The 18,402-nt window shown below is 46.0% G+C and overlaps 5 protein-coding genes across 5 annotated transcripts; 2 read left to right on the top strand and 3 right to left on the bottom strand.

The window, feature by feature from the left end:
* Positions 1 to 404: 404 nt before the first annotated feature.
* LOC112892513 (pentatricopeptide repeat-containing protein At3g29230-like) lies at positions 405 to 2,015 on the bottom strand. Its single transcript, XM_025959657.1, has one exon. It carries the CDS (start codon positions 2,013 to 2,015, stop codon positions 405 to 407), a length of 1,611 nt encoding a protein of 536 aa, XP_025815442.1.
* Positions 2,016 to 3,221: 1,206 nt separating this feature from the next.
* LOC112895839 lies at positions 3,222 to 5,602 on the bottom strand. Its single transcript, XM_025963838.1, has 3 exons — positions 5,260 to 5,602; positions 4,327 to 4,407; positions 3,222 to 3,861 (listed from the first exon to the last, which is right to left on the bottom strand). The coding sequence occupies exons 1-3, from the start codon at positions 5,419 to 5,421 to the stop codon at positions 3,496 to 3,498; spliced, it is 609 nt and encodes a 202-aa protein (XP_025819623.1). The 5' UTR covers positions 5,422 to 5,602; the 3' UTR covers positions 3,222 to 3,495.
* Positions 5,603 to 7,310: 1,708 nt separating this feature from the next.
* On the top strand, positions 7,311 to 9,830 carry LOC112895222. The gene is made up of 3 exons (XM_025963155.1): positions 7,311 to 7,447; positions 7,717 to 8,346; positions 9,330 to 9,830. Exons 2-3 carry the CDS (start codon positions 7,799 to 7,801, stop codon positions 9,397 to 9,399), a joined length of 618 nt encoding a protein of 205 aa, XP_025818940.1. The 5' UTR covers positions 7,311 to 7,447; positions 7,717 to 7,798; the 3' UTR covers positions 9,400 to 9,830.
* A 586-nt stretch (positions 9,831 to 10,416) lies between these two features.
* On the top strand, positions 10,417 to 11,594 carry LOC112895223 (light-harvesting complex-like protein OHP2, chloroplastic). The gene is made up of 2 exons (XM_025963156.1): positions 10,417 to 11,015; positions 11,378 to 11,594. Exons 1-2 carry the CDS (start codon positions 10,552 to 10,554, stop codon positions 11,490 to 11,492), a joined length of 579 nt encoding a protein of 192 aa, XP_025818941.1. The 5' UTR covers positions 10,417 to 10,551; the 3' UTR covers positions 11,493 to 11,594.
* Positions 11,595 to 12,718: 1,124 nt separating this feature from the next.
* Positions 12,719 to 16,071, bottom strand: LOC112894164 (putative pentatricopeptide repeat-containing protein At5g09950). Its single transcript, XM_025961786.1, has one exon. It carries the CDS (start codon positions 15,968 to 15,970, stop codon positions 12,782 to 12,784), a length of 3,189 nt encoding a protein of 1,062 aa, XP_025817571.1. The 5' UTR covers positions 15,971 to 16,071; the 3' UTR covers positions 12,719 to 12,781.
* Between the last annotated feature and the right edge of the window lie 2,331 nt (positions 16,072 to 18,402).

Genomic DNA, 18,402 nt, shown 5'->3' with positions numbered 1-18,402 from the left:
GCTGGACGCCACGGCGTCGACGCTCCCCCGGCTCCGGCCAGGGGGCACCGTCGGCAAGAGGCCGCCGCCGGAACAACCACCTCCTCCAAGAGCTAGCAATCGAGTTGGGGACGAGAGGAGACGGCGGCGGGGACCTGGCTAGCGCCCCCCAGCTCCGGCAGTAGAGGGTGAGCCCAGGCGGCGGCGCGGTTGAGGCCTACGCTGCCTGCGAGGAGCCACCGCTGCCCAGGTCCACACGAGGTAGCCGCCCCCCCCCCCCCCCCCCCCCCCCCCCCCCCCCCGGCAAGCACGTGTGAGGTCCTTTGCAAGCCTTGTTGAGTATTGGTGGGCCATAGCTGAAGTTACTGAATACTGATGCAGCTTTGTTCAGGCATCAACTGAAAGGACCTTGGATGTTCAGAAATTCAGGTGAGCCAGGTACACCCTGGCGTGTGATCAGCACTCTTCTCGTTTGCGATCAGTGTTTCACCAGCCATGCTGCTGCCTCCACAGCCCTGCACCAGCCTCTCATAGTTCCCCCTGCCGCCTCCGGGCTGCAGCGCTCTCAGCTCCTGTACCGCAGTGCTCCCCATGATGCTGTTCTTGTGGGCTAGACAAGAATGCAGAAGAGTACGCCACGCCACCGCATTTGGTGCGAACGGCATCTTCCGGAGCAGGTCGTACGCCTCTTGAAGCCTTCCTGCACGGCCGAGGAGATCGATGACACTGATGTAGTGGTCAAGCGTTGGTTCCACCCCATGTTTCTCGGCCATGCCGTCAAAGTATCCCAGCCCCTCAGTGACTAGACCTGAGTGGCTGCAGGATGTCAGGATGGCGATGAAGGTGTTGCTGTTGTACATCTTGAGTTCCAGTGCACGCTCCGCAATCGCCAGCGCTTGCCTCCCAAGACCGTTCTGGCCAAGCCCCTGTATCACAGAGTTATATGATATGATGTCCCTGACCGTCATTTCTTCAAACACCTGCTCCAGATCAAGCATGGCGCCACAGCTTCTGTACATGCTGAGCAGAGAATTGCTGACGGAGACGTTGCTCTGACCAATCCCGTCCTTGATGGTGCGTGCATGGACTTGCCTACCAAACGCAAGCAGCACCAGCACTGAGCAAACGTGCAGAACTGTCGTGTATGTTGACGCGTTCAGCTTGGCATTGCCACCGCAGTGGCCATCCAATCTGACCAGATCGATGAAGAGGAGGAGCGCACCTTCTCCAAGGCGGTTCTCCCCCAAGCAGGATATTATGATGTTCCATGTGAAGGCATCCTTTTTCCTTGTCATCCTGAAGAGATCAAGAGCCTTGTCGACGAGCTTATGCCGGGAATATCCATCCATCATGATGTTCCAAGAGCAGATGTCCCTGTATTGCATCCCATAGAACACCTTCTCGGCATCCGACATTGCGCCCAGCTTCGCGTGCGCATCAATCAAGGCATTCCACACGAAACAATGTCTACTCCCCTCGCCCATCAGCTTGACGATGACAGCATGGAGCTGCAGCGCCATGGCCAGCGACCGGACACCCACACAGGCCTTGAGCAGTGAGCTGAATGTGTGCGCGTTGGGCAGCATCCCGCGCGCAAAGAACTCGCCGTAGAGAGCCACGAAGAGCTCCACCGCCTTACCAGGCTCGCCGTTCCGTTCGTGGCACGACATCATGGCCGTCCAGGTGAAGACGTTTTGCTGATCAAGCGGGAGCTCCTCGAAGAGAACCCGAGCCCCGGCAGCGGCAGCTCCACCGGCGCGGGAGAGGCCCCCGATCATGGTGGTGTACGAGGTGGCGTTCCTCCTGGGCATCTCCCGGAAGAAGGAGAGCGCCCAGTTGGTGCGGCCTGCGTCGACGAGCGCGGCCAGGGCCGCGTTCCAGGCCACCTGATTCTTCACGGGCATTGCCTCGAACAGGTCGAGGGCCCTCTCGGCCTGTCCAGCTCTGCCCGCCTCCGTAACCTCGATTGTCCTCAAGGCCAGGCGAGAACGTTGCGGCAGATCTTGTACTGCCTTAACAAGCGTCCGCGACGCCATTTCCGGCGCCGGAGGCGCGCGACTTCCTAGGCAGATCGGTTGCCGTGTCTCCTAAATGCTCTCCCGCAGGATGAGCGCGAACAACGGCAACCTAGGAGTATACTGTCAAGATAATTGTGGTCTCTACGTTTTGCCCTTTCCAGACGGCGACCTCGCACGTGGCGGGGAAGGCGCTGCGCTCAGGCAAATCCGGGGTTACGCCGGCGTCAGAGGAATTGGAGCATGGTGTCAGCCAATGACAAGGCCACCATCAAAGGGCGAACAATGTGAAGGTGGAGAATAAGCAGTCAGTCAGAAGCATTAAATATATTTGTAGCATTTTCTATCTCATCATCCAGCATCCTCTTCCTCTTGGAAACATAAAAAATCAAACATTTCAACCTCATCCGTCATCATCCATCGTCTTCATCAAACAGAAGTTTACAACTTTTACAATATGATGATGGGTTGCCACATAAAAAAGATCAACATTTGAAACATCAAGAAAACAACATCTGCAATATTAACGTGGAAGTTGCAGCATTATGTGTCATGCTCCATTCATCTACAACATTGAAGAACAATTCAGTAACATCATAGAACATTTTTTTTGGCAACAATGAAGAACAATATATCTTTCGTGATGAAACAATTGAAACTTCCAGTCACCTGATTGAGACGTTGCGCAGGTAAGAACACCGCATTGTAGTAGTGTGAGTTTGAACATTTGAAGTTCGCACCAACAGATTTATTTTGAAAAAAAATATCACATGGCACTATAATTTTATTGTATTATGCAAATACATACCCCTAGTTAAAGACTCAAAGTGTGTTTTGAATATTATACAATGTCTAAAGCCTTAATTTTTGTGATCAAAGGGAGTACATCTCATGTGGGATGAGCGGAGCCATCAAGAGATACAAATCGAAGCACAACGTTTAAAATGGGATTACAGCAACATTTTTATAAAAAAACAAGACCGGACTTTACACGTGGACCAAAGGTGTATGAATAAAGAACACGAACCCGATAGTAACAGACATCTCTCATCGACTCAGCTCAAGCTTCACACACGTGTCATTCAGGAAAACCCGAGTTTCAGAGATTTCACACAGCAAACCTCTCAAAGTTTTAGAAGTTTGCACAGAATAAGCCTCAAGTTAAATTGAGGTCTCATCAAGTCCTCGAAATGTTTCATTGCAGTTAGCAAAGAAGTTTAATCCGAGTTTCAGGAAGTTTAGTCGTCTTCCTCTTTAAGAACATATCACAATGTGATTTTCATTTACATTCATAGTCTCAAACTCACGGAAACAGTGTGGGAGGAATAAAGCAACAAAGTTACCAATAATAACTTAAAGAAACTTGATGTGCAGGTACATCGCCACATAGAAGGTGAGCTTTGGGGAAAATATCAAAGAAGTGAAGGCAGAAAAAAAAACACAGACAACAGTGGTTACTGGTATGCAATGCTGCCTGATTGCGGACACATCTCACCACAAATCACTGGTAGAGTTCATTCCCAGCGCTATCTGAAACCATGTCCATAGAAGTGTCATTGGAGCTTGCAGAGTTGGTCTCCCTATTTGCCCCTGCTGAGTTTGGTTCTGTGTTCCGGCCTCCATTGCCAGCACCTTGAGCCAAATGGTTCTGGAGACTCCTGCGCACCGGGCTTGATAGTGCATTAGAGAATATCATATTCTTTGATTGGTCACTGAGGCTGGGTCTAGGAGCTAACCCAGCTGCCGTTTGCCCATATAAACCAGTTCCAGATGTAACAACTGAATTTGTGAATGGATTTGCAATCTGAGGATGCTGATGCACTCTTGGTGAGACATGTGCATCAGTACCTCCGTAGTCCATCTCATGCTGCAAAAGAAACAAGAGTATGTCAACACTACGCCTGCTTCACAAATTTAATGCGCGCAATAAATCTTACTACCCAATGGAACAGGTATGATAGTAACAAGATATCCATCTGTAGTTCTTCCTAAAGTCATACTTCATAGCATTTACCAAACACAACTTAAGATCCCACTCAAGCAATTCTCACAATCCATTGTTGAACATAACTCCTGTACAGTATGAGGTGTATCTTGTATGTTTGGAAAACCTGGTCCTCATGAAGGAGATCCATATAGATTTATCGAACACAAACAGAGAAGGAAACAAATATGGAACTAAATAGCTACCTATGCAGATGCACAGGAAAGATATGATTATATAAACTAAATCAAGTTTTTCTTCTCCACAAAAAAGTAATGCAAGTCATAGTCAAAGCATGTTCTCAGGAAAGAAGGCGGCACCATGGTCTACGAGGTTTCAAGGCTGGACCTGAATATGAGAAATTATATCAGCTACAGTGAGCCTTGACTCTTCCTCATGCTTCCTCAAGATCCACTGGTAGAGCTTTTCCTGCATCATTAAGCTTGAATTTAGCAAAGAAGAATAGCATAAGAACTGGAAGGTCTTGTACTTGGCAGGTAAGACACCACGTGACCACAAGACCAAGTTTTAAATTATAAATGGTAAGGTCATCACGAACTAAAATTAAGATTCCTCCCCGACAAGAAATTTATCATTCTCTAAGAAAGACAAATGCCCACAGGCAGGAATTAATTGAGGTAGCAAATCCTGTACGTTTCTGTATAACTGTAGACTTGTAGTCATGCCTCATAATTGTTTCTCCAAAGACTAATGGAATAAATCTTCTTACTAAACTGTTTCAAGTTCTCAGTGGATACTATACTGTTGCAACATGGTTACATCCATTGCAGGCATACTAAATAGGTGCACGAGCACCTACAGAGTCCTACACTGCACAATTACTTATTGAATTGCTGTGAATTACCTAATGGTTTACCTACAATGACACAACAGGCCGACAGTGTGGCACTACACAATAAACACCGAACTGAGATTTGAGACTGTCCCAACCAGCATTTCTTCTTCTAAGCCTGGGCCTGCAGAATCCTACACGTATACTGATGGATGGCTAAAATCTTAACTCTTCGCTCCTCCAATCAAAAGATTGGAGAAAGAGTGTCCCTTGGGGACAATTGGATAGGAAGTTTTCTCAGATCTTAGCATATATAAGTTTCGAATTCAAGACTTGGGTCGCCTCCTCCGTCAATCCCAGCAGACGGAAAAGCAATCGAATTTCCCTATCCCCCCAACCGACAGACCGACAGACAGGAAGCAGGCAGGGCGCACGGTAGAACTTAGCAGAGAAAGATGGGGCACAGGACGCGGGGAGGGTGTACGCACGTAGGCGTGGCGCTCGCCGGCCTGGAAGGAGAGCTTCTGCTGGGCCATGGCCTGGGTGTAGAGCTGGGAGAGGGAGTTGGCGGCGCCGCAGAAGGTGGAGTAGAGCGTGCGGTCGGCCTCGTCCAGCCGCGGCGCGGCATCCGTCTTCCTCTTCCGGGCCATCGCCGCCGCCGCCGCCGGGGATGGAGCCGGGCGAATCGAGGAGGGGAGCTGGGGAAGAGGGTTTGCGCGGATTGCTTGCGCTTCCAATTTGTTTCCCCTTTTCCCCCTCTGGCCTCTCTAGTATCTACTCGTGGTTTGGGTTGGGTTCGATTCGGTGCGCCTTCAAATCAAATCAAATCCCGTCTCGGTCTCGTGTTTTTTTGTTCACGCGATGACGCAAAGCACAGCACGCCGACCAGATCAGCAGGAGAAACGGGCCGGGCAGGGCCACGCCAGGATTAAAAAAAATAAAGGTTTATTTTTGGGTCTCTCTGTCCAAGACCGGCCTTAAAATAGTACTGCTGGTATACTGGCCAAAGCAAAAACCATCATTATCAAAAAGAAAAGGCAAAAATCATGAAGATGAAGGAAGAATAGTGACATTATACAAATATTAATATGGGTAATTTTGTCATTTCTCATTTGTATTACTTTTTATCTATTTTTTTACACATAGATTTTATTATACGCTAATTACTCCGTTTCGACTTGCAAATGGTATTTTTTTTATAAATATGTAGTTCTTATCATACATCTAATGCATAAGAAATGCTATGTATTGATAAAAGCAAATACAGTCTATAATTTAGAATGAATAGAGTATTTAGTAAAAGTTAGAGCTAGTGGCAAGAGGGATGAACAAAAGGAGAGTTAGGCTCCGTTTGGATGTCGATATTGGAGGGTTTGGTATTAGATTGAGTCCGATATGATACCAAATCAAACTAGCTTTGAAAATGGATCACAATAACAAATTCATTGTTTGGATATAGATGAAATTGCTACACAGAATCCAACAAAGTGGCAAATCCAATTTGTGTTTGGATATGCATGCAAATAAAATTAGAATTGACAGCAAGCCATTGAATGCCACCACCACTCACGTAGCCAACCACGCCTACAACGGCAACTTTGGAGGCGGCAGCACGTTTGTCAAACTCTTGCACTGCTCCACCAATGATAGCGACCCAATGCAGCAACTCGCCTTCCTCCAGGAGCAGTTGCATCCCACGGTCGACTTCGACCAGCGCAAACTTCAGTCCAATGTCACTGTCTCTGCGCTGCTGTGGCCTCCATCTCAGCAGACGTGCTTCCTACAGAGGTTCGCCGCTTCTCCGGCGCGAGAGAGGGGAAGAGGGAGAGGCAACAACGGTCTCGAGGGCGGTCCCGGCGGAGGGCTGGTGGGCGCCGCTCGGGCTTGCAGAGAGCCCACCCCTATTCTGCAGGGAGAAGTGGCGGCGCCCCAGCAAGATGCACGCGGCGAGAGGGAGAGGCGGCTGGACCTAGCAGAAGGATGTGGGGCGCCGCTCGGGCTTGCGGAGAGCCTGCCCCTGTTCTGCAGGGGAGGAGTGGCGGCGCCCCTACAAGATGTGTGCGATGATGCAAGAGGGAGGGAGAGCGAGAGGCGGCTGGACCCGGTGGAGAGCTGGTGGGCGCCACTGCCGCCGGCCCAGACCGGCGGAGGGTCTGCCCTGTTCTGTAGGGGAGGGGCAGGGAGAAAGAGGGAGCGTGGAGTAGAGAGATATGGGGAGGGGAGGAGGGTGATTTGAGATAATACAGAGGGAGAGGGCTTGATATTACGAAAATATCTACGGCATTATGCTCAATAAGGAGCAAATTTGCAATATTAATTTTTGAATCATCCAAATAAATGATATTTAGTTCCTCCCATACCTATTTCGAATTTTATGCTTCAATATGTACATCCAAACGATGTGTTGGGGGTTCTCTGATGGTGAGTTTTAGTTTAAGGTCAAACCGTCAAATGGTCAAAGTACTTGGCTGATATGCAATTTGCCCCCTTAATTAAAACATCGGGGAGCAACCGAACTAGCCTCTCCGTCTCTCTCTCTCTCTCTCTCTCTCTCTCTCTCTCTCGTCTTGCTCCCGCTCTCGCTCTCGATCCGATCCGTGGTTGCTTACGTGCCGTTTCCTCACCGGCGGCAGCGGCGCTGGGCGAGTGGCTTCACCGGCGACGATCGTCCACTAGGTACGCTGCTCTTTCCCTTCCCTACCATTCTCTTCCCTTCAGGCTGCGGAATCGAGCAGCCCAAGCTGTGTGCATTCGGATCTGAGTATCTGACCCAATTACTAGTATATACTTGTATCATGCCCACTAGCTTCGATTTTTGGCAAAATTAGTGGGCGTCCTATACTACCCGCCCCTGGATCCGTCAAATGCGGTTGCGCATTTGTTTGCTGCGCACTATTTTTTGTAAGAATTTGGAATAGTGAATATGATGCGAGTTTCCATTGCAGGATTCTTAGCGAGCCAATGGGGAGGTAATTTGTCTGGCTGGGCACAAGATCTTAGTTCATGGTGCCTGGATGAGCAGTGGAGATGCTACTGGCCGTGGAAGGAGGAGGGTTCTTCTCGTCTTCAGCTTCAGGGTACAGCCATGGCCTCGCCCTCTTGCTGCTTGGAAGGAAAGCGGAAGAGAAGCCCGTCAAGGTCTCGCCGTGGAACCAGTACCGGCTAGTCGACCGGGGAGGTGATCAGGTGTACCATCTGGCCTCCGGCAAGGATCAGGCGCCTGGGAAATGTGCTCCCTTTGTCTGCTTCGGTTGCACTGCCAATGGCCTCGAGGTGGCGTCGCCTCCAAAAGTGGTATCGAGCAATGCATTGGATAGCACACAGGAAGAAGCATCTTGCTCAGCGAACAAGAAATGCACTAGTGATTCCATCATTGGGAATGAGAGACGAGGCTGTCTTAAGAGCAACTCCAAAAGGGATTCTTTGGAGCATATTATAGTTGTGAGTGAGGGTGAAGAACCGCGTGAGTCACTGGAAGAGGTGCAGACCTTGAGAGCTAGCATGGAGCGGAGGAAGGTTCAGTGGACAGATACATGTGGAAAGGATCTCTTTGAGATAAGGGAGTTTGAAACGAGGTATGGTCCAAAAGTTCAATTTTCCTTATACATTACTGTGCCTCCCAGAATATGTATCGTCTTCATGTTTATTAATGTCGGAATGGTCCATTGTCAATTATCATACATTTAAATGAAAACAAATCTGTCTTCTAGTAATGTTGAATCCAAACCTCAATAGAAGAGCTAAAAAACCACCATATCATTCATATGTTCTGTATTTTTGTGCCATCTAGAAACCATCCTGCTTGTGCTTGGTAAAATACATCGTCAAAGTTTGCAGTGAAAAAAGCACCATATCATTCTCGTTTTAAGGAGTGGTCTCTACTATTAACCTAGAACTCAGTAGATTCTTGGTTATAGAGTCAAATATCCAGTAATGACATCTACATATTCTTTAAAAGGCAAAGACATTTCTACGTAGTGAAATTGAAGTTAAATATATGTGCCCATGGCAGACAACACATATACTTATATCAGTTAAGTTTAATTTTTAGAACTAGCTATAAATATGTAGATGGCAGTGTCTTTATTATGTAGAACACATATTTGTCAGTTGTTCTATATTGCAAACATGTTATAAAGCATGCAGCTTACTCCAGTTTTAGCTTGTTGAAGAAGCAGTTTCACCGTCAAATGATGTAAGTATATATGTGTCTGTCCGGTGGGGTTTAATACTTGTTTTTTTTTGAAAGAATGGGGTTTAATACTTGTTACTGTTACGTGTTAAGAAATAACTGCATCTTTGTTTGATCTGCACTCATTAATCATAAGACAGCTCCCTCCTTGCTTATTAGCACTGATTCTTTATTCGTATGTTGAAAGTGTTTGGTTGCTTCTGCTTTTTCCAAACTATAAGGCCACAAACCTTGTTAGTTTTAAGCTTGAGCCTTTATCTTAACATGGGTGCAGCGAATGCATACATGTCTTCTGTGTTCCTGTGTTCTACTAGCACTCTGTTGTACTGTAATATAGTCTGATTACTGGGGTTTGCGATTTGGCAGTGATGAAGGGTTGTCAGATGATGATGCTGAAAATGAAGGTTTTAGGAAATGCGAGTGTGTGATTCAGTAGATTTCATGTCTTCAGAACAAGCTTGACAGAAACATTTGTTCATGGGAAGCCGAAGTGCTGCTGGGCAGGGTGTGTGCTGCACTCGTGACTTCTCAGCAACCGGAATGATCGATCATAGTCGAAACAAAACAAACAGGGACGACTCGTTATCATGCTAAATTATTTTTTGGTTCTATGCTTAGCTAGCCTGTGCAGCAGGTTTACAGTTTTGATGCCCACCTGTACAATATCAAGATTTGACTCTATTGTTTCCTTTTTCTTCATATTTTATTTTCCTGGCATTCCATTATGTTTTTATGCCCGTTGTACCATATGACGCTGTCCTGTTGCTACCCCCTGTTCCTGATTTTGTTTTGCTCCTGACGTGTTGAGTGAGGCCTTGTTGACATTTTCGTTGAAGTTGGTAAAGTTCATGTCTTTGTTGCAGTGAATCCATTAGAGGGGGCCATTTGTGTTGTTTTAACTCTTAAGTCGTCCTGTGTTTTGACTTGGGTTTGTTTTCCTGCCCCTAACAGTTGTGGTGATGAGATATTGCTTTTCGACAGTTCAATAAGATCTATTCTCCAACATCTTAGGGGAGAAAGTGCACTATATCTGTTGCTAAATTAGTACTGCAATGGATCAATTTTGAATCGTATGCCTTTGATTATTACGTCATACTTGAAAATGTATCTACAGAATCTAATAAGTAATCAACAAGAATTCATAGACAGTTTGTGTTTTCACGATAGCAAGAACGAACTCTTTCATTCATGGATAAGCATTCATCCAAAAACTTGTGCTGGTGGGCTATGGGCTTGTGATTTAATTTCTGCAGCACATCTTCTGTGATGTAGTACGTACTATAAACCACCAGCTACAAACGGCCCGAGTGACAGGGACAATTGCGGCAGTTCAGCAGAATGTCTGAATGCGCTGCGCCCATGTTGAGTCCCTGCAAACCTCACAAACTGTTAGGAGACAGCACGCCCGATTAAGGTCTCGGGCCCTCTGTTCGCAGACGGAAACTTGGCACCACACACTCTTATCCACAGCGAGAGCGTGGGTGTGTGTCCCGAGCTTCTCCACGCGTTCCTTCCCTCTTCTCCTTCCCTCTCCCAAGAAACAAAAGAACCAGCCGGCCGGCTCTTGCAGAGCTCAAGCGACGCAGCAATGTCTTTGGCTCCGTCCATCCCTTCCATCAAGGTGAAGGTGGGGGGCGTCTCGGTGGCGCCCTCGCACCGCGCATACCGGGCATCGTTCGCGGTGATCAGAAGCTCCAAGGCGGAGGGGCCCATCCGGAGACCTGCGGCGCCTCCGCTCTCGCCACCGCCGCCGATGCCGCCCAAGACGCCGGCTCTGTCCACACCTCCAACCCTGTCGCAGCCCCCGACGCCCGTGAAGCCGGCTGCTCCTACGTCGTCGGAGCAGCCACGGCCACCTCCTGAGCAGAAGCCGGTTGAGGCCGCAGCACCGGCGGCAGCTGTGCAGAAGCCGGTGGCTGGGGCTGTCACGCTGGAGTACCAGAGGAAGGTGGCCAAGGACCTGCAGGAATATTTCAAGCAGAAGAAGCTGGAGGAGGCCGACCAGGGGCCCTTCTTTGGGTTCTTGCCGAAGAATGAGATTTCCAATGGGAGGTAAGTTTGCCCCCTGCAAGACGCATAAAATTATGAGCCAGAAGGTTATTTGAACTATCAAAGCATGATCAGTGCTATTTTCCTTATTAGCTTTGATTCTTTTGAAGGAACTGCAAATTTATGAGCGAAATGGAAATGATCTGGCCTAAGCGTGTAACAAACAGCATGCTCCTTAACAATCAATGAATCAGACAAACATCGAACTCTAGATCGCTTATTCTCATTGAGGAATGACATATTTCAAAGTCAATTAGGAATAAGACCTAGAGAAGTTACTACAAACCATCATTTTCAGATTCACCATGTTTTTGAATAGGTTAGCTTATCTCATGCACTAATTAAGCTTGTTACAAATCCTGCAGATGGGCTATGTTTGGGTTTGCAGTAGGGATGCTAACAGAGTATGCGACAGGCTCGGATTTTGTCCAGCAAATGAAGATCCTTCTCTCGAATTTTGGAATTGTGGACTTGGATTAAAGGTGGATGTTTGGTGTTGTCGTTCTGTATAAGTCTTTTAAATGTAATGTACCTTACTTGATATGGCATATAGAAAGTTCAATATTGCACGTTGTTTAACTATAACTTGGTTTCATTTGTGCTGTCCTGTGGATTTGGATGAACATAAAGCCAATTTCCAGATTTCTTCTTTGCTTAGAAACCTGGATTTACTCATGGAGAAAGGCAACATGGTGGTTCAATTAGGATTAACTGGGTTACGATGCATGCAAAAGGGTAAAACTTCTCTAATGCTAATGTACGATTTACAAGGTGCCAAATTCCAATCAAAGTATATGTTTTCAGCTGGTAACAGGCTAACAGCTCATGTAGCTTGAGTTCAAACTCACATAAGTCCACTATATATGTTAATAAGCTAGATGAACCAGGATAGTACAGTAACATATGCACATTATCAGCCTCGTCCCCTGCGAGGTGAGCATCAGGGACTCACCTAAGAACACTAGAAGACAGTAGACTTTTGCAGCTATAATGCTTGCAGCTTTTCAGGTTTTTCTTCCACTATATATAGCTGATAAAGGACTAAAGTGTGGAAGTGATGGGCTCCTAATCAATGCAGGATTTTCCTCCATGTGATCAGCTCATAATCTTCTTTAACTGCTTGCTGAAATATAGCTAATTACTGATGACAATAATTCACATGAGATTATTTCTAACACACATCATAATGTCCTGAACACATATCAGGCATGCAAAGTGGTGGCTTGGGAATAATATTAAACATACTGCACTTGTTCATGGGGAAAAGTAGCTATTCGGAAGATTATGGGTGCATCGCAAATATTATTTTACCTAATGCAGTGTGTGCAATCCATGGACTGTCATGAAAAGATAACACTTGTAAATAAGCACAAGTTCTAGGCTTCCAGCTCATCATTACTAAATACCTCTAAAGTTCCATATTAGTCTACACATCACAGCAAAGTGCGTCAATGAATTCAACTTTCATGTTAGAAGTTAGAATGGTAAGCTTTGAGCATTTGACTGATGCTGCGATTGCTTAACAAATTCCTTAGGATAGGGGAAATGGAATAATATTTCCCAAGAGTTTGGTATGAAATGGTAAATTCATGCATCTGAAGAGAAACACTAACTTTACTCTCTCTTGTTTAATGCTAACTGTACCTGTATATTCGAACAGAAATATTTGACCCAAATCTGAGAAAGTTAAGAAATCTGTACCTGGCAGTGTGGTACTATGACCTGATGAGAAATTAAAAACTGGTACAGGAACCAGCCTTGCAAATCGGTTACCAGTAATCCCCACAAGAACACTTCCCATCATCAAAATGATGAAATCGGATAGAATCCCTTAAAATGATTTGCCGGCCAACGATCTGAGAAATGTATCTAAAGGCTGTGTGACAATCTCCGCAAACCCGAAGGTTCTTCATTATTCTTATTGGACCACCTGAGGAGGAGCGAGTTAGAACAAAGGCAACAGCTAGCTTTTCACTATGATAGCTCAACAACTCCTCTTTGTTTTCTTCTTCGAGATCATACAAGGCATACTCTGTCAGGGGAACATAACCAGCATTCCTTATATTTTGTATCAAAAAATTCAGCTTTTCATATATTTCTTTGGTGTTTGGATGTGATCTATCTCCAGCAACGAAAGTATGGACTCCATCGTTTAGCGTTACCCAACTGCGACCAGCCTCTTTTTTCACTGCTGCTTGCCTCATTGCAGCTCGGGCTTTGGCTGTATCTTCCCACATTCCTGTAGCTGCATGAAAGTTGGATGCAAGAACATAGTTTACAGGATTTTGAGGCTCTATTTCCAAAAGCTTCCTTGAAGCTTCTCTCCCCAAATCAATCTTAGCCCCATCTTTTGACTGTCGACAAGCAACTAAAACAGTCCTCCATATGAGAGCATTTGGTTTCATTGGCATTCTTTGTATGTACTCTTTTATCTTGTCAAGCTTACCAGCTCGGCCGAGAAGGTCTATAACACAAGAATAATGTTCAATCTGAGGCAGTATACCAAGATTCCTCATCATTTCAAAGTATTCTAAACCTCTTTCCACTAATCCAGCATGACTACATGCAGATAGTACGCTAACAAAGGTGACATGGTCTGGAATTTCTCTGCTGCGCTGCATTTCCTCAAATATCTCAAGGGCTTTCCTTCCAAGACCATGTCTTGCATAACCAGAAATCATAGAGTTCCATGAGAACTCATTTCTCAGAGTCATGGAATTGAAAACCTTTGAGGCATAATCCACCCTTCCACACTTGGAGTACATATCCACAAGACCACTCTCAACCACAACATCTGATTCCAAGTGTGACTTAATGCCAAAAGCATGCATCTCCATTCCACGCTCCAATGCCGCCACAGAGGCACATGCATTTAGTATAATGGAGAAAGTGCAGCAATCCATCATTTGACCAGTGTGTACCATAAGCCAAACACAGTCCATAGCCTCATGTAGATGGCCATTGTAAATGTACCCTGAAATCATAGAATTCCATGAGACGGCATCCCTTCTGCTAGACATCTTAGAGAACAGATGCTCACAGGAATCCATCTCTCCTGATTTCGCATAGCATGATATGAGTGCATTATCTACGGCATTATCTTCTGTAACTCCATGCTTCAGCACTAAAGCATGAACCTGCTTCCCCATTTCAAGAACAGACAACGGAGACAAAGCAGCCAGTAAGTTTACAAATGTTACTTTATTTGGGATCAAACCACCCCTCATCATATTGGAGAAAACTTCCACAGTTTCAGAAACAGGTGCTTGTGAACTTGCCTTTACCCCCAACATGGAGTTCCAAGAAACTTCATCTTGTTCAGTCATAGAGTTGAAAATCTTCCAGCACTCTGACATAGCTCCACATTCTCCATACATTTTAACCAGTGCATTTGAAACAGAAGTATCTAAATCTAGGCCCCACTTAACAGCATCACAATGCACTTGCTGGCCTGCAGCTAAAAGTCTCAAACTTGCACAGGAACTCAAGCCACTAATGGCTGCAAAGTTTGATGGGCCTATGCGACCTCGTCTCATCAGACAGTAATGCATTATTGCTTCTTCACAATTATCGTTCTGATCAAGAGCTGAGATGATGGTGTTCCATGAAATCCTATCACTCGTTTCCATTAGCTGAAACACTTTTGAGGCATCATCTATGGCACCACATTTGGCATACATATTAACCAAACCATTACTAACAGCGATTTTCATATCAGTAATTCCAGTTCTAAGCATATGCCCATGGACTTCCCTACCTTTCCTCAACCCTTCCTCTGATACAGAATATTCAGCTATGGCACTGAGTAGCACAACATATGTATCTGCATTAACAGCAACTGAATCCCTCGTGCCCATGAAAATAGCTACTGATTCTTCACCACAGTGTTGCTTCACCAAACCTACCATTAAACCATTCAAAGTAACTGCATTTCTCTCTTTCAAACTGAGGAAAATATCCTTAGCGTCATCAAGCAAGCCATGTCTTGCAAATGCACTAACCAGAGCACTACCCACGTAGAGGTCACTAGAACAACCAGATTTGAGTACCCTCACGAATACTTGGTCAAGCACACCAGAGCTGCATGACGACAGAGATGTCGCAGTGATTAAACTGCCAAAGGTATGCTCCGTTGGCCGCAGCTGAATACTGGAATCATCTCGCTGCATATCCATGAACAGCGTGAATGTTGAAATCACATCCCCTTTCTTAGCATATACAGACATCAAGGCATTCCACGTGATCAAGTCCCTGACTAGCGTGCCAGCAAAGACCCGCTGCGCTAGGATCGGCGGACCAACAGCACAGCTACCATACATCGAGATCAGGGCATTGCACACAGTGGTGTTGGACGCATACTCTGTCTTCGACACCAATCCATGGACCTGTGTTGCGAAGCCCAGCAGGTCAGGTCCCCCGTCCTGGCACGCCCGGAGCACTGTCCCAAAGGTGAAGGACGTGGGCCTGCACCCGGGCTCCACCTCCCGCAGCATGGAACGGAACATCCGGAAGGCCTCTTCGGCAAGACCCTGCAGCACGTACCCGGAGACGAGGCAGGTCCAGGAGACGGCGTTACGCTCGGGCATTTCGTCGAACACCCGGCGCGCCGGGGCCAGGCGCGCGCCCTTGGCGTAGGAGTTGACGAGGTGGTTGGCGAGGAAGAGGTCATCGTCGAGCCCCCGCTTGAAGAGCTCGACGTGGAGGCGCTCCGGGGAGATGGCGTCGCCGCGGCGGCGGAGCAGCAGGAGGATGTCGGCGTGAGGGTGCGGGGCCGGAGGCAAGGGCGGACGAGGATGCGGGAGCCGGTGGGCGAGGAGGTCTCGGAGTGGGACGGGAGGAGGGAGGCGGCTAGGTGGTGGCGACGAAGCGGCGGTGGCGGTGGCGGTGGCGGCGGCGGCGGCTGAGGAGGAGGCGGAGAGGTGTGTGAGGTGAGGTAATGGCGGGAGCTTGCGGTGCATGGGTGTCAGGAAACGAAAGAGAAGTGCATGATGAGTCGGAAGGCGTATTGGATGAAATATGTAAAAGCATGCACAGGCTGTGGTTATCCTCCCCTTTCTGATTGAACCTATTTTTTATCATTCGGAACCAGCAAAGTGCACATGCGGCATATATATATATATTTAGAAAATATCTACTTATGTTTATAGAATATACATAGTAAAATAAGACTCAACATTCCTACTTATTTTTCATATAAAATAATTAAATTATATTATTGGATCCGGCTCGTCTCCATGGCAGCTGCATGCTGCCATTCTTTTCTTTTCCTTAAGCTTGAAGAAAAACTATGGGTAATTAGAAACCAATTATTTTAACCATATAAATCTACCAGAACTAATTATTAATTACAATGGCTAGAACCAAATTATCCAACCATCTATCTCTGAAGCAAACATTATTAATAAACTAAATTGAAGATGTGGATTAATGTGGCTAACTGAAGTAAATAGTTAGATTTCGTATGATGAATATGAGAGATCCTCAACCGTTCTTCCAAATACAAGACACACTATTGCTACAAACGCATATATCGACTTTACATACAATGAACAAATTAAAAAGCAGATATTAAACGGTCTTGACCTCCACGAGCACGTCACCGGATACAAGAATTCTAAAGCTTCCATCTCCCCCTTCCTCGGTGACCAGAGGTGACTCATAGCCATTTAAGGGGAGGCTGAAGCCTTCTTCTTCTTCCTCTTCTCCCACCTTATTTCTCCTCCTCCTTTAGCTCCCCTTGTTCCTATGAAGGAGGCAGCCAGTACCCCAGCACCCCCTACTGGGTGCCACTGTCGGTGGCTGCAAAAGAGCAGAAAAGTATATCCACAGCCTGCCCACGTTTCCTTCACCTTCCTTCCACCTAACTCCATCCATGATCCATGAATCCGTCCATAACAAGCTCAACAAACCAATTAAATTTGAAGATATGGTTGCCAGAATATATTTGGATCCAACAGGTGAAGGTGAATAGACTAATCTACAATTTTAGTACACTTTTCAAACAATCAGTAACCCAAATATCCGGATACTCCGAATATATGTCCGGATACTCTGGACTTGGGGTTCGGAGTTTCCGGATATTATATCCGGAATGTTCGGGTATGAAAGTTCAAAGACAAACACTAAAGTGCAGGTGCAGAAAATTTAAATCGAGAAAATTTGCAAGTACCAGAGATTCCTTCTAAACGTTTGTCACAAGCTGGTTCAAGCTAGAAGCTAGTAAATAAGTAGATCAACCTGAAAAACTAAAAAGTTAGTCTCACAACCAAATAGACAAAAGCTTAAGTAAAGAGCATACGGAGAGATAGAGATTTGTTTCCCGAATCTCACTCCCAAAGAAGCTACGTCTTCGTTGAGAAAGAGTTCAAAAAACGGTGCTAAGAACTCCTATTCTCCTCACCCAAGAACATACCAACACTCAAGCCCAAGGTCAGTTACTATAAATTCCTCCAAGACGAAAGATGATTACAAACATCCCGTGATGCTCACAACTTCAGCTGAGCATTCGTGAGCACGACTAGTCGTTTAGGAGCTCAAAGCTCCAAGAGTAATAAACTTGAATCCACCGGCTTGACGAAGACTAAGTGCTCAAAAGGATGGAATGGCAGCTCAGTAGCACGGATTTCTTCTCTTGCAACACTCTTGCTGGAATCCCTCAACGAAATCTCTCAAGAAAGGAAGAGAGAGTGAGAGAGCTCTTGAAAGGCTAGTGAGGCTGTTCAGCTCGAAAAATAGGCAAGAGAGAGTTGGCTGAAGGGGTATGGGTTGTATTTATACCCCTCACTCACAAAAACTAGGCAAAACTAGCTGTTGGTGTGTTGGTGAAAGAGTACTCCGATACTCCGGGTATATGTCCGGATACTCTGTACACTCTTCCCGGACATTCCGGACAGACACCCGGAGACTCCAATTTTGGCAGAGACACTCTCAAAATACCATTTTAAAGTGATTTTTGTGGCTCACAAGTATCTGCATGGATTCTCTTGAGCACTAGTTCTAAGTCAAAACCTACAGATCGAAGTCATTTTTGATAGTACAGAGTTCCTATACTCAAAAAAATAAAACAAAAGTCTACTCTTCAAGTAAATTTCAACCACCGCCTTTTCATTTCCTTTTGAGGGGTGGTACTTCATCATATGTTTTGCTTGTTCAACTTTAACACCTAGACATATGCTAGATAACGAGATTAAACGTACATGTGTTTTATCATCTAAACACCAAAACCCACTTAGGCCTGGTGCAATTTTTGACATACATTAGCGCTCCAATTGCACTTAGATATGGAACTTGAGGTCCCAATGATTCTTCGTCTTCACCCTTTGGTCTGAATTGATCCTTATTCATATCAAGAGATCGAACAACTATACTTATCTTTGATGGATATGATTTA

The sequence above is a fragment of the Panicum hallii genome, chromosome 5 (genome assembly GCF_002211085.1).
Source record: "Panicum hallii strain FIL2 chromosome 5, PHallii_v3.1, whole genome shotgun sequence".
Taxonomy (NCBI): Eukaryota; Viridiplantae; Streptophyta; class Magnoliopsida; order Poales; family Poaceae; genus Panicum; species Panicum hallii.
The sequence above is the reverse complement of the archived record's forward strand: the minus strand, read 5'-3'. Positions and strand labels throughout refer to the sequence as shown.